This window comes from Mus caroli, unplaced genomic scaffold (genome assembly GCF_978045245.1).
Source record: "Mus caroli unplaced genomic scaffold, Mus_caroli_1 scaffold_17, whole genome shotgun sequence".
In the NCBI taxonomy this organism is placed as follows: Eukaryota; Metazoa; Chordata; class Mammalia; order Rodentia; family Muridae; genus Mus; species Mus caroli.
Window position 1 is genome coordinate 32,468,501 of NW_028227272.1, and position 13,004 is coordinate 32,481,504.

General features: G+C 48.5%; 1 protein-coding gene across 3 annotated transcripts in view; it reads right to left on the reverse strand.

Moving 5' to 3' along the window:
• Pdia5 (protein disulfide isomerase family A member 5) overlaps positions 1 to 13,004 on the reverse strand; it is an 85,703-nt gene that overhangs the window by 24,983 nt on the left and 47,716 nt on the right. For all 3 annotated transcript variants that reach the window (XM_021185452.3, XM_085832288.1, XM_029470301.2), the window contains 3 exons: positions 7,417 to 7,508; positions 7,257 to 7,328; positions 210 to 346 (listed from right to left, as the gene is read on the reverse strand). In XM_021185452.3, coding sequence (XP_021041111.1) covers positions 210 to 346; positions 7,257 to 7,328; positions 7,417 to 7,508 — 301 coding nt within the window. The remainder of the gene's footprint in view (positions 1 to 209; positions 347 to 7,256; positions 7,329 to 7,416; positions 7,509 to 13,004) is intronic.

Consider the following 13,004-nt stretch of genomic DNA (forward strand, 5'->3'; position numbering starts at 1 on the left):
CTAGAGGAGCAGCCAGTGCTCTTAACCTCTGAGTCATCTCTCCAGCCCCTGATCAGGACGTTTGTGCTGTTCTGATGGAGATACAGGACAGGTGCATGAGCTGAGGACAGACACCATGTCAGCTCCCACTGCATTGCCTATCTAACAAGTCCCAAGGCAGTGTCCTACTCTGGGGAAGGGGGAGGTAGGGGCAGCAGCGTTCCACTCACATGGGGCGTGGAACATGACGAGGACAGAGGAGTGCTCCTTCACAAACTGGTCAAAGTCTTCATCGGTCAGGTGATAAACGGAGCCGCCCTCATCTGCCCAGGGAGTCTCGGGGACCTGGGGCTGTGGTGGCAGTGGACTGGAAGACCAAAGAAACAGGCAGAGCTCAGAGCAAGCCCTGGGGTCTGAACAGCCCTTATCCAATCAAATCCAGCCCCCTGGACACATAGCTCCCACACCAAGGCCTTTTATGCACTGGAAACTGGATCCAGAGATGGATGGAGAGGGACTGCCCTGCCCATCTCTGCCTCCTCCCTAAGCAGAAAGGTACTTAGCTGATACCCAGTGCGCATGGCCACATGGCTGTTGCTTGCTACAGCTTTCTGAGACAGCTCAGGGAATCTTATTTTCCCCGGGAGGGTTTGCTAGCTTCTTCAAGGTAGCGCAAACTTCCAGTGAGTTGGCAAGAGCAAACAGCTACGGTGCCCAGTGAGCACTGTGGAAGCTGGATGCCCTGCTCTGAGCCACCCACTGGTAAGACACAGGAGGAAGAAAGAAGTGAGGCTAAAGGACAGGAAAGAGTTCTCTGGTTGGGAAAGCAGAAGGTGTGAATGGGGGCGGGGTGGGGAGGTGAGCACTGAGCCAGAGGGAGACCAGGTTGGTGGTATACACCCCACCAGAATCTGCACTGCCTTACTAATCCTTCTAGAGGCGGAGAACAAACGTTCTCCGAGCCCTCATCAACTCACTGGCTGCCAAACCCTGGCAGTTACCTGATCTTTCAGGAGCCTGTTTGCTTCACAGAGAACCACACATCAGTGTCTATAGCCCCTAGTGCTAAGTGGAGGGAAGGCTCCCAGGTACCAACTTCCCGCCAGGATGAGATGGTCGGTGACATGAGAGCCCTGCTGCTTTACTGCCCAGTACCTTTGCCAAAGCACCTCAACTGCAGCTTTGAAAAAAAAACCCTTTGGATGACAAATGTGAATAGACAAGCGCTGTTCCCTGCCTGTAAGTGCCGACAGCAGGGAACACTGCAGTGCTCCAGCAGGCAGGGCTGGAGAATTAATCAGAGAAGAGCGACTCGGGCTCACAGAGAAGCACAAGCTGGTTCAGAGTCTATGAAGACTATGCTGGCTCTGTGGACTGAGCTGCCCTAAAAGCCTCAGTCTCGCTGGTCTCCAGAGAGAGAGTGCGGCAAAGCCTTTGGTTGCTTTGCTTACTCGAAGTCAGATTGTAACTAGCCTGGCTAAAGAGCTATACTTGAGGCTCTCAATCTGACGATCAGACTGTGAACAAGGGAGTCCAGAGACACAAGAATTCCTCTGGAATCTCATGCCAGGGAAAAGGAAAGGGCGCTAGTTGGAGCAGGAACCGGGATTCCCTGAAACAGATTTCATCCAGTTCTACAGTACACACTGAAGCCTAGAGGACGATGGGTCAATAGTTGGCAGGACCAAGTTTGGTCAGGACTGCTTTGGAGTATCCTTGGTCTTCTATTCAAATAATCATCTCACATCAGAACCCCAAAAATAGACTGGGGTGGGGTGGGGGTAGGGGTTGCTAAATCCCTTTGTTGCTCCTCCCAATGCGGCCACGTTGGAAAAAAAAAAAAAAACTCTCCCTTTCTGCTTTCCACTTATTTACTTTTGTTTTTGTTTTTTGAGATAGTGTCTCACTATGTGCTCTGGCATCCTGGAATTTGCTACGTAGTCCAGGCTGGCCTGCCTCTGCCTCCTGAGTGCTGGGATTAAAGGTGTGCTTTACCACATTGGTCTGCTTTCCACTTTTAATTCAGTTCTTTCACTGCTTACTGAGGATGGGAGGTAGGACCGGACTTGGGACACAGGTCGTGATCCCCAAATTCTATAACAAGAAGGTACTGGCGGTAGATTCAAGCACTGGGAAATCACCAGCCAGGCACCAGTTCCATGATATCTGGCTTCTTATATCTGGGCTCAAACTACCAACCCCCCAATGAATATCTACAGCAGCCGGATGTGGTAGTGACACCTTTAATCCCAGCAGAGGCAGGTAGATCTTTATGAATTCAAGACCAGCCTAGTCTACACAGCAAGTTCAGGCCAGCCAAAGCTACATAGTGAGGTTCTAGCTCAATCACAGTAATAAGTTAATTTTAAAACGTTGTCTATAGTGGATGATTTGCTATGCAGAAAGTAGGGGTCAGGGAGTATACGCCTCAGTAGGGGAGAGTTAGGTACACTGTCAACCGTCTCTGCAAGTGGAGGGCTGAGCGCCGAAGAGGAATGCGTATTCTTCAGGCAGTAGCATGGACAGACTGCTGGCCAGGCACACAGCCATCTATGATCTACTAGCTCTTGTATGAAGAGGGGAGGTAAACTGCTCCTGTTTGCATCGGCTAGGAAAAAAGACCCCGAGACCTTACAAGAAAGAAGCTGAGGGGCTGGAGAAATGGCTCAGTGGTTAAGAGCACTGACTGCTCTTCCAAAGGTCCTGAGTTCAATTCCCAGCAACCACATGGCTCACAACCATCTGTAATGGGATCTGATGCCCTCTTCTGGTGTGTCTGAAGACAGCTACAGTGTACTCATTCATATACATAAAATAAAATCTTTAAAAAAAAAAAAACAAGAAAGAAGCTGAAGCTGTTACTTCTAGGTGGGACAGGGATAGCAGGAAGGGAGAAGAGAGCAGAAGTTAACGCCTCCCAATGCATACTGGAGTATCTTAGAGGTTTTGAAAGTTATATGAATGTAATCTAGTTTAAAAAAAAATCAAAGTAATTTTAAAAACTCCACCAGAGTTATTGAGAACCTAACAATATAAGATGCAAAAGCTATGTCTTGGCAGCGTGGTAAGAAAGATCCAGATCCGGAGAAGCTCCCACTTTAGAGACTACCCTAAAACCACAAAGGGGTTTTGTTTGTTCTGAACATAGAGTAATCCCACAGAAATGAAAACAACAGGAAATGCAAAGGAAAGAAGTCGCTACAATTTCCGGAGCTAGGAAAAAAAAAAAAATCACCCAGGCAGCAGAAGCCACATCTTTGAAGCTGGGGTAAAAATGGGGTTGTCACTATAATTGCTCCTGAGAAGCACACATGCCACAAACAACTGGGGGATTAAGAGAACACTACAGGAAGGGCTCACTTGTAGGAGAATGTGCACAAAAGAGGGGGCGAGAAAGCGGAAGGAGCTATCCACGCCAACCCAGGCAGCCAGCTCTCTACAAACAGGATCCCTCCCTCTCCGTCCTATATCTTGTACCCCACGCATAACAGACAGCTAATAAAGGCTCACCAAGTAAAGAATGAAGAAACCTGGCTAAAGGACACAGAGGTACATGGATGTCCGTGAGTTCTAGGCCAGCCTGGTCTACATACTGAGTGCCAGGCTGGGATTACACAGTGAGACTCTCTCTCAAAAACTAACCTAATAAATAAATAAATAAATAAATAAATAAAAATTTAAAAGGCCCTCTGAATAGAGAAATTATAATTTATTTTCTATATCTCTGAAGGAACGACAACCAGTAGAAACTCCAAAGAGGAGCCTGTGTAACTCTCCTCAGCAGACAGCAGAAGCAGCGGTGACAGCAGCTGTACTGTCATGCCTATGACCCCAGGAGCCTAGCTAAGCAACTCCAGCTTAAAACATCTACCAGACAATGGCCTTTTTACAGCTATTTCTCTGGTCCTTCCATATGGACAATGGGTAGGAGATGCTCCGTAAGTTTACAAAAGACTACCTAGACATTCCTAGATAGTCACGGATAACTTGAACTCAAAATGAGGCAAAGGACTGGGGTTGTAGCTCAGGGGATAAAAGTGCTTAGTATACAGTGTGAAGATCTGGGTTCAAATCCCCAGAGCCCCTATAAAAAGCCAGGCATGTTCTTATGTAACTAAGTCCAGTACTCTGGAAGGTGGACACAGGAGGCTCACGGGGCTTGCTAGCTGCCAGCCTAGCTCTAGATGTGCTGAGAGGCCCTGTTCCACGGGAATAAGGCAGAGAGTGATAGGGCAAACAGTCGACATCTCCTCTGGCCTCTGCACGTGCATTTGTTCTCGAACAGGCCACACACACACACATGCACGTACGCACAAACACAACACACTCTTACAAATCCACACAACTTAAAAAGCAAGAACAGTGAGGTAAAGGACATAAATGCTGAGGCATGATAGCCATCTCCTCAGTACCCTTCCAGGACTCTGACTTTCAGGCTCTAAAGATCAGACAGAGTATCTGTCTTGGGCTCTCCCATAAGGACTGAAAAGGCCACCCATTAGCTCATCTTGGGGAGATGTGTGAGTCACAGTAATAGAAATGCAACTTGGAGCAGCAGGAGGCAAGAACACTTGGTGTCTGCTAATTCAGTCTGCCTATGATTGGTAAATAAAGGCTGAAGTGTACAGCTAGGCCAAAATGGATGACTGTCTACACCCCCTACCTGCCTGCCACACCCAACTCAGAGACCTCTAGAATGACGAGGGGGGTGCAGGTCGTATGATGAGTGTCTACTCCAGAGCCCTTGTGCCCACAGAGGCCAGGCCTGATTCTAGGGAGGGCAGGTTCTCTCTGGGACTTTGGACATTACTGGGACAAACAGCCAGGATGGATATACCCCAATCTTTTAATTCTTGGCTGTACAGAGACCCTGGAGAACAGCTTAGCACCAGGGCAGTGGGTTAGATGAGGTCCTATATTGCCCACTAGGATTGAGGGAACCCGTAAAGACTTAAAATACAAGAGACAAGGAGGACCACATATGGAGCTGGACACACACAGTGGAACGTCTAGAAGGAAACTCACCTCCAAATATCTCTGGGTAATAGGGCACAGAAGTACCTTCCCCTCACACTTTAAAAGTATTTTTCTACGAGAAACAGCTTACTTGCAAACCATTAACTCAGAAAAACACTTAGAAATTCAAGGTAGTCGGCAACAGGGGTACATGGCTGACTTTTGCTGGGGCATGAGGTCAGCAGCTCACTGTGTGTCTTGAAAGAAGTGGCCTATCTCTTCCTACTTGGGGAAGGCACTGCGGTGTGCTCTAACACTGAGTGTTCACACCTGTCTAGAGTGTGGCTTCAAGGAGCCCAATTTTTCCTTCCTGATAGTTGGCAGCTTCTCTGGCATTTTGAGACTACAGATACACAGGGCTGACAGCAGGGGTCCCTGACCCAGAGGAGAAGAGAGGAGGTGGGAAGGAGAAGGTGTGGTCAGAAGTGATCCAGGCAGGCAGCCTGGAAGTGGGCAGATCAGGTCAGTGGGGTTGGGGGTTGAGGGGCTGGGGGAGGGGGAGAGCAGGTGGATATATTGAGGCAGAGAGAGGCTGGAGGATAGGTAGCAGGCAGGCTCTAGTGGAGAGACCGCAGCCTCCACAATGAACCTCCACTGATGAGAAAACCCCATGTTTATGATCGCTGGCCACTCTGAATGCATCTCCCTCACCTCCATCCCCCCACCCCTAAACAAAACCTTATCCTTCAGAGAAAGAGGCCAGGGTGTTTTGAAATGAGAAAAGGTTAGAGACGGGGGAGGGAAGCAGGCAGATTTTATGCTCCGGTGACAAATGAGATTGCTATTTGTTGAAACCTTTTCCCAAGGCGGATGGAGATATGTCAGGCTGTAGGGGAGTACACGCTTATTATCAAATGAAAAAGGGAAATGGGAAAGGGAAGGTTAAGACAATGAACACATAGTAACAGGGGCTGCAAATGAAGCAACCATCAGGGACGGAGATGTGGAAATGCTTCCAAAAGATAAAAGCTACGCAAACACAGGTGGACTGGTGCTTCATCTCCTGGACTCCTGGGAGTTGAGAGAGACAGGGCCTCAACCTTCAGAACTCCAACAGAAATCCTTAGGGTTTTGGTTTGGTTTTTTAATACAAAAATCCATTCTTTTCACAATTTCTGAAAATACATGCCTTGAACCTCTAACGAATAACTAATTCTTTAACCCTAGGGTTTGCACTCGGGATCCCTAAGGTAAAGATGCCAATATATATTAATGAGCTGCTGACTGGAGAAGGGATGAACTCTGAGCAAGTGGGATGCCAGGGTGTCTCCTGGGGAGCTGGGTCAGCTGTCCTGCCACCTACCATCTCGGGCAAGATGCTCCATCTCTCAGCCATGAAACAAGGTAAAACCACCTTCCCGTCAGTGTCTATAGTAACAAGAGTACTGGGCAAGAAGCTCTGCTGGGTGCTTACAATGGGGTCTGCCACAAAGCAGAACCCCCAAACTGTAGCTTCCATTCCTACATGGATGCACAAATAACCGCACATGGGAGCAGGGTGGGTACTGGGGAACGGGTAGTCTGAGGGCTCTAGGAAGGCTCTGGTGAGGTTGGGCTTATGTTAGGAAGACTGGCATGCTCAGTGGGGTGACAGACAAGACACAGCAGCTGGCCTGGCTCATGTTACCTGAGGTGAGGGGTGGGGCTGGCAGAACTGTGGGATTTGATGTCCAGAGATGTAATCATAATATAAAACAGGGTTTGACAGTTGCCACAAAGCAGAGTTGGGAAGGGGTGTCTCAGAGTCAAAGGCATTACAGTGTTCCAGAGTAGCTTCACAGCATCTGATACAGTGTTGTTTTTTAAATAAGCACTCAAGTGACAGTCCTATTTTCAGAGAGACCTCCACTGAACTCTCTCAAACTTGACATGCAGGGTGAGAAATACTTCCATCCGTCACACAGTGGGGGGGGGGGGGGGGGGGGGAAGGGGGTTCTCAATAGAAAGGGAAGACTTCTGACTTGACTATGCCAAGGGAATCAACAGGTTGGATAGCCCCTCCCCATGAAGAAAGAGAGGGAGGGGCAGACCCTAGACAGGCCCCATCATCACAGATCAACAGCTCAGCAAGTCCTCATAGCTCCTGCACTCCCTACCACAGGTGCCCATGGGAAGATCAGCCATGCAGGCAATATATCCATCAGCCTTCCCCATCCCTGACCTCTTCTCCGGCACAGCCCTGTGAGTGAGGGGCTACCCTCAGCACTGAAGATGCTCCCAACCCAATCCCTGATAGACCCAAACACAAACGCCCAACTCACTTCTTCAACCACTCCACGATGTCCTCAGCCGTGGACCCATAGTTCTCATACGGGAACAGAAACCGCCCCTTCCTGTGAAAATCGGGAGACAAAAAGGCTCAGCGAGGGACATCAGTGCCATCAGGGGGCAGCACACTCCAGAAGGGATGGGGAGACTTACTCGAAATAGCAGATGGTAGGGTAGCCGCGGACATTGTACTCTTCCTTGATGTTCTCGAACTCTGATGGGTAGACGTTCATCCCAGCCAGGACCTGAAAGGACAGACACTGCTCTCCAACCTGCACCTCCGTGCATGGGACAAAACCTTGTCAGCTGGTGTGCAACTGGGGTAAAAGGGCTGTATGAACCAGCCCAAACAATAATGGAGAGCTTTGGAAAAGCCAGGCATCGGGGGTTCCAGGGCTGCCCTCCAGACAGCTGCTCCACAAGAATGTAGGAAGTTTGGCCTGGTTCTTTCTCCCACCCCCATGGTTCCAGAATTAAGACTCAGACTCAAAATATATTTACAAATACCTTAGCCACATAGCTAGGCTCTTCTCTGACTAGATCATAACTTAGATGAACCCATTTAAGTCTAATCTTCATTCTGCCACATGGCTGGTCACCTGTTCTCAGGTACTAGTGTCGGTGTGGTCATACCTTTCCAGGCGAATCTCCCGTACCTGCTCTATCCCAGAATCCTTTCTGCCTCCCAGATGCCCCACCTTCTATTCCACCCTTTCCTATAGGCTGTAGGGTTTTTAATTGATAATTGAGATGTACGGATGCATCGTTCTAAGCTGTGGGAAGAGTGACTTTTGGACACACTGAGCCTCTCTACGAGGGCCTTGGACATCTTCCTGGATGTCTCGTGTCCCATCTTCAGGCTGCCCACCTAGGCTTGATATAGTAGTCTCAGACTCCATTTCTCTTATGTGGGTCAGGAGACCGTGGCTCTCATGGTACATGAGAGACGAGGTATCCACAGGCCTGCACAACCTCTCCCCACTCCTGAACTTGCTATGTGACTCCTCTCTTTCTCTTTGCAAGGCCCAGACCCCTGAATTGGAATGGAAAGCCAGGGAAGCTGTGTTACTATTACGTGACTCAGTACTAAGAACAATGCAGAATGCAGATGCCCTTCCAACATGGGGCTGGAGTGGGCGATACAACTCTGAGTCTATTCTCAGGACAGACTGTTGGGTGATAAGACACAGGAAAGCTAATTACAGAGCAGAGACACACAGGGCTGAAGGGAGAGAGCATAAACGGTAGTCCAGGAAGCTAGACAGCGCCGACGCTAACATACGGACACATAGAAAGAAAAGGAGCCCGGTGACTCTGGTTGGCAATGACCTTGATCCCAGTGTTTGTATCCATTACGAGCAGTGTGGCTTCTAGAAAGACACTCAGCCCCCGAGGCTCCTTGTTTGAAAAGTGTAGGTGATGTGACAATTACAGACCTCTTCAGGGAACAGAAGGTGACAAGCCAGGTCAAAGATTTTAAATACAAACTGGTGTTCCATGATGTCCAAGTCCTTATTTCCTATGAGCCTTGATCGTACTGTCATGCTGACTGTGCCTTCAGCCCCTTCGGCCCCAGAAGTATCCGAGTGTTTCTTTCCAAGTGTTTTAAATACCTAGCTTAGCACCTGGCATACAGCAGACACATAATAAGTGCTTGCTAACGGTTTCCCTGCCAATCTGTTTTGGGATGTTGTAAAGAAACACAAGAGGAATAAGCCTGACATAGAACTGCGCAGGAGCCCTGGAGCTCTCTAAAGCCACCGTGCTCACTCCATTCTCCAAATTGACTCTGTCTGTTCCAGTAATATTTGTCTTCTCCAAGGTTCCGTCTTCCTGTCTAATTGATCTCCTTCACGTCAGTGCACATTTGCCACAAGATTAATAGCACACATCCTCTTCTTTCATTGCATCGCTTCTCCGCACCAAACTTTACAATCCTAGGAACACAGGCGGAAATCCAACTCTGTACTCAGCCCATATGCTCCCTGTCTCCATTCTGAATCCTACTTTCTGACAAATCTCTTAATTGTACACCTGCTAGGTTCTAGAATTTTTTTTTTAAACCAAGGAAGGAGACAGTCTAAGATTTCTGCAGAGGAAGGAGATTGGCCTGTCTGCCTACTCAGACACCTTGCAAAGTGTGCATAATCCTCCTCCTCCCCCCCTTCCCCTCCTCTTCTTCCTCCTCCTATTCCTCTCCCCACCACCACCACCCCCCCCCGCCACCACCAAAGGCTTGAAGTAGTATACCCCATGAGCTCTGGACAGACCCTGGGCTGCAGTCCAAGCTCCCCTCTCAGCCTACACATTTCCCCTGACGAGGCTTGCTGCCTTTCTCATACCTCAGTTCCCTCATCGGCAGCAACTCGTGGGCTTTGATGATTAAGAGACAACCCAAGGGAAATCTGTTTAAACTCAAGATGACTTTGGTGTTTTTGTAAATATTACCAAGTTTATAATCTGCTCACATTTTTAGAGCACACATTGCCTTTGCATTGTCTGGACATTGCATTGATTGCTGAAGATGCCTATTCGCTACCTGTGTGGCTACCACTAAAGATTTAATTCTTCCGTTTAGGCAAAAAAGCAATCTCATTGCCCAGGCAGTCTTTTGAAAACACCCATGCCTGGGGTGCCATTTAATCACAAGATTCCATAGCACGTCTGGGTGACACTGAGTAGTTAATGAGGGGGGTGTATTTGTGTGTGTTTACACTTGCTCACACACTGTAAGAAAGGGTCTCACTGCGAGGCTCTGACTGTCCTGCAATTAACTATGAAGACCATGCTGGCCTTGAACTCAAGAGATTCTCCTGCCTCTGCCTCGACACCACTACACCTAGCAAGATCTGTACTTTGGGAGCAGCACGTAGAAACGCTTTTAGAGTTGGAGTTTTTAAAGTCAAAAAGGAAAAACAGTGCAAGGAAAAGATAAAGAGGCCACAGCTTCTAGCAAACATGCAGTCAGGCTGCCCAACAGGTTCTTCTTCACGTTTAATCCTTGGCTACGAACAAGCACAGAAGCTGCCCAGTGTGGGGAAGATCATAAGCTACTGCTTCAAGTAGGGTCAGATGGCCAAGGGAGATGAAGCAAGGTCTCCAGCAGGACACACGCCTGCAACCCACTCTATGGTTCTACCTAGCTGGACTGAGGAATAAACAGAACCAGAAGAGAGAAGACTATAAGCAAATTAGCCAGAGCCAGCGTTACTTTGGAAAAGGGTTTAGTTGCCAATACATTTGGGACTCCATTCAGATATGGCAGAGAATTACTGAAGTCAAAGAAAGCATTACTGCCCAGCTGCATTGCTGTGAAATACAGTCATTCCTCAGGAATTCCACTGGAGTTAGAAAAAAACACCAGGACACAGAAATCTTGGGATTCTCAGCTCCTCTATGAAAGGGAGTAGCATTTGCATATACCTACAGAGACTCTTTCATAAGCTCCAAATTATCTGCCAAACAGAAGACAATGCAGATGTAAGTAGGTGTGATAGTATATGACTTAAGGGATAAAGAAAAAAAAAGTCTGTACATATTCAATACAAAAGCATTTCCCCGAGAAAGTATCTTAGACCCTCTACTGGATGAACCCACAGATGCAGAGCCCCAGAATACACGGGATGAATGCGCAGGACAGGGCTGGTTGTCAGGGAAGAACTGTAGGTCAGAGGGATCTACAAGGGGATGTCAGTAGCCTTCAACAAACACCGAGGAGGCCAGGCAGAGCCTGATCCAGGATGGTGGATGTAGACAAGATAACGAATGTGAGAAGTATGTTTGCCGAGGTGCAGGTCACACTACTGAGGAGCCAGGCAGCTCAGAAAGGGGCCTGAGGGAGGGCTACTCACAGACCATCAGGCAGAGAGAAGCTGAGTTTTATTTTAAACACTTCATTCAGAAAGAGAGGGGAATCAGACTGCAATGCTGTGTAAGCTACTGGACATGTGGTACTGGAGCTTAGGAGAGGAGCTTGGGCGGAAGCGAGGGAGGGCACAGAGGAGGTCATGGGGGCACTAATGCAAGACAAGGGGAGCACAGGCACGGTCTGTGCCCTGCAGAGAGAAAACAAGCCTTGGAGGCTCCTCCTCCTAGAGGACCTGAAGAATGGATGCAGGGCAGTCACAACCCAGTGGGCTAGCATCCTCTTCATCCCCATTGTAGAGCTAGATCAATGGAGGATCCAAAGCTCAGAAGCTCACCCAAGAACTCCCAGCTAGGCAATGAGTGAGCGCCAGCACTAAGCCTGACCTATGTACGTCTCTTACCAGGCCTGGTCCACTTTGGTTTCACATCCACTCTGGCCTACCGTGGCCAAGGCTAACAAGAAACTGGAGATGCTCAAAGGCCCAGTGGGGTTGTGGGTAAGGGCAAGAGGGCAGCACATTTATGCAGCTGAACCTGGGAGCATCTCAGCTGCTGACCAGTATGTCATTAATTAGCAGCAGGGAGGACTGATGTCCGTGACTCACCACCACTCAATGACAGTGCCGAAGGGTCAGACTTGAGTTTGGAAAATGGCAAAGGTGGCATATCCCTGCTGACCTGTTGTGACTTCCTGTATGACATCATCAGGCTAGACACCTCCCAAGCTCCGTAGCAGAAGATAACTTCTGACCCTTGCCACAGGCACAGCCAGACAAAAGAACTCAAGGATGACAGAGATGGAGAGGAAGGAGGCTGGATGTTTCAGACCAGCTGGATTTTTGCGGTGGGGAGGGCAAGCCTTTGGATCCTGCGGTGAACAGTCTATATGAGCCCCGCTATGCTCTGTGTGCAAAGGCAGAAAGCAATCAACACCTCTGGGTTGCTCAGTCCCCCAGTCCTGTGGCTGGCTTCTGGGAAAGTACCACTATACACGGAGGCCCAGCCCAGAAACCAGGGCTCTTTCCACTTTAAGTAGATGGTGAAGGAACAGAATGTTATAAAAGCCGCTTTCCTAATAAACTAAAATAGAAATGGAACAAAACAAACCTCAAACAAGAAAACACACAAGAAAGGAAACGTGAGTTGACAGATGCCCTGGGCAGAGATAACTCATATATGGCCTTCACTCCACTGCTTAATTCAAGGGCAAGCTTCCCCACTTTTTGATAATGTCTCTAGTCAGTGGTTGCCAACCTTCCCAATGCTGCCACCCTTTAATACAGTTCCTCATGTTGTGGTGACCCCCAACCATAAAATTATTTTCGTTGCTACTTCACAACTGTAATTTTGCTACTGTTAAGAATCTTAATGGTGTTTGTGGTTTCCGATTGTCTTAGTTAGGGTTTTACTGCTGTGAACAGATACCATGAACAAGGCAAATCTTATAAGAACAACATTTAACTGGGGTTGGCTTACAGGTTCAGAGATTCAATCCATTATCATCAAGGTGGGAACATGGCAGCATCCAGGCAGGCATGGTGCAGGAGGAGCCGAGAATTCTACATCTTCATCTGAAGGCTCCTAGCAGAACACTGGCTTCCAGGCAGCTAGGATGAAGGTCCTAAATCCTACACCCACAGTGACACACCTACTCCAACAAATGCCACTCCCTGGGCCAAGCATATACAAACCATAACACCAATGGTCTTAGGTGACCCCTCTGAAAGGGTCATTCAATACCTCACCCAGGGGTTGTGACCCACAGGTTCAGAACTTCAGGTCATGGGTAGAACTAGAATGGGCAACTTTTAGATCTCTAGATTGGACTCAGGAAGGAAAAACAGGTCCCCTGAACACAAGGACACTTCAGGGCC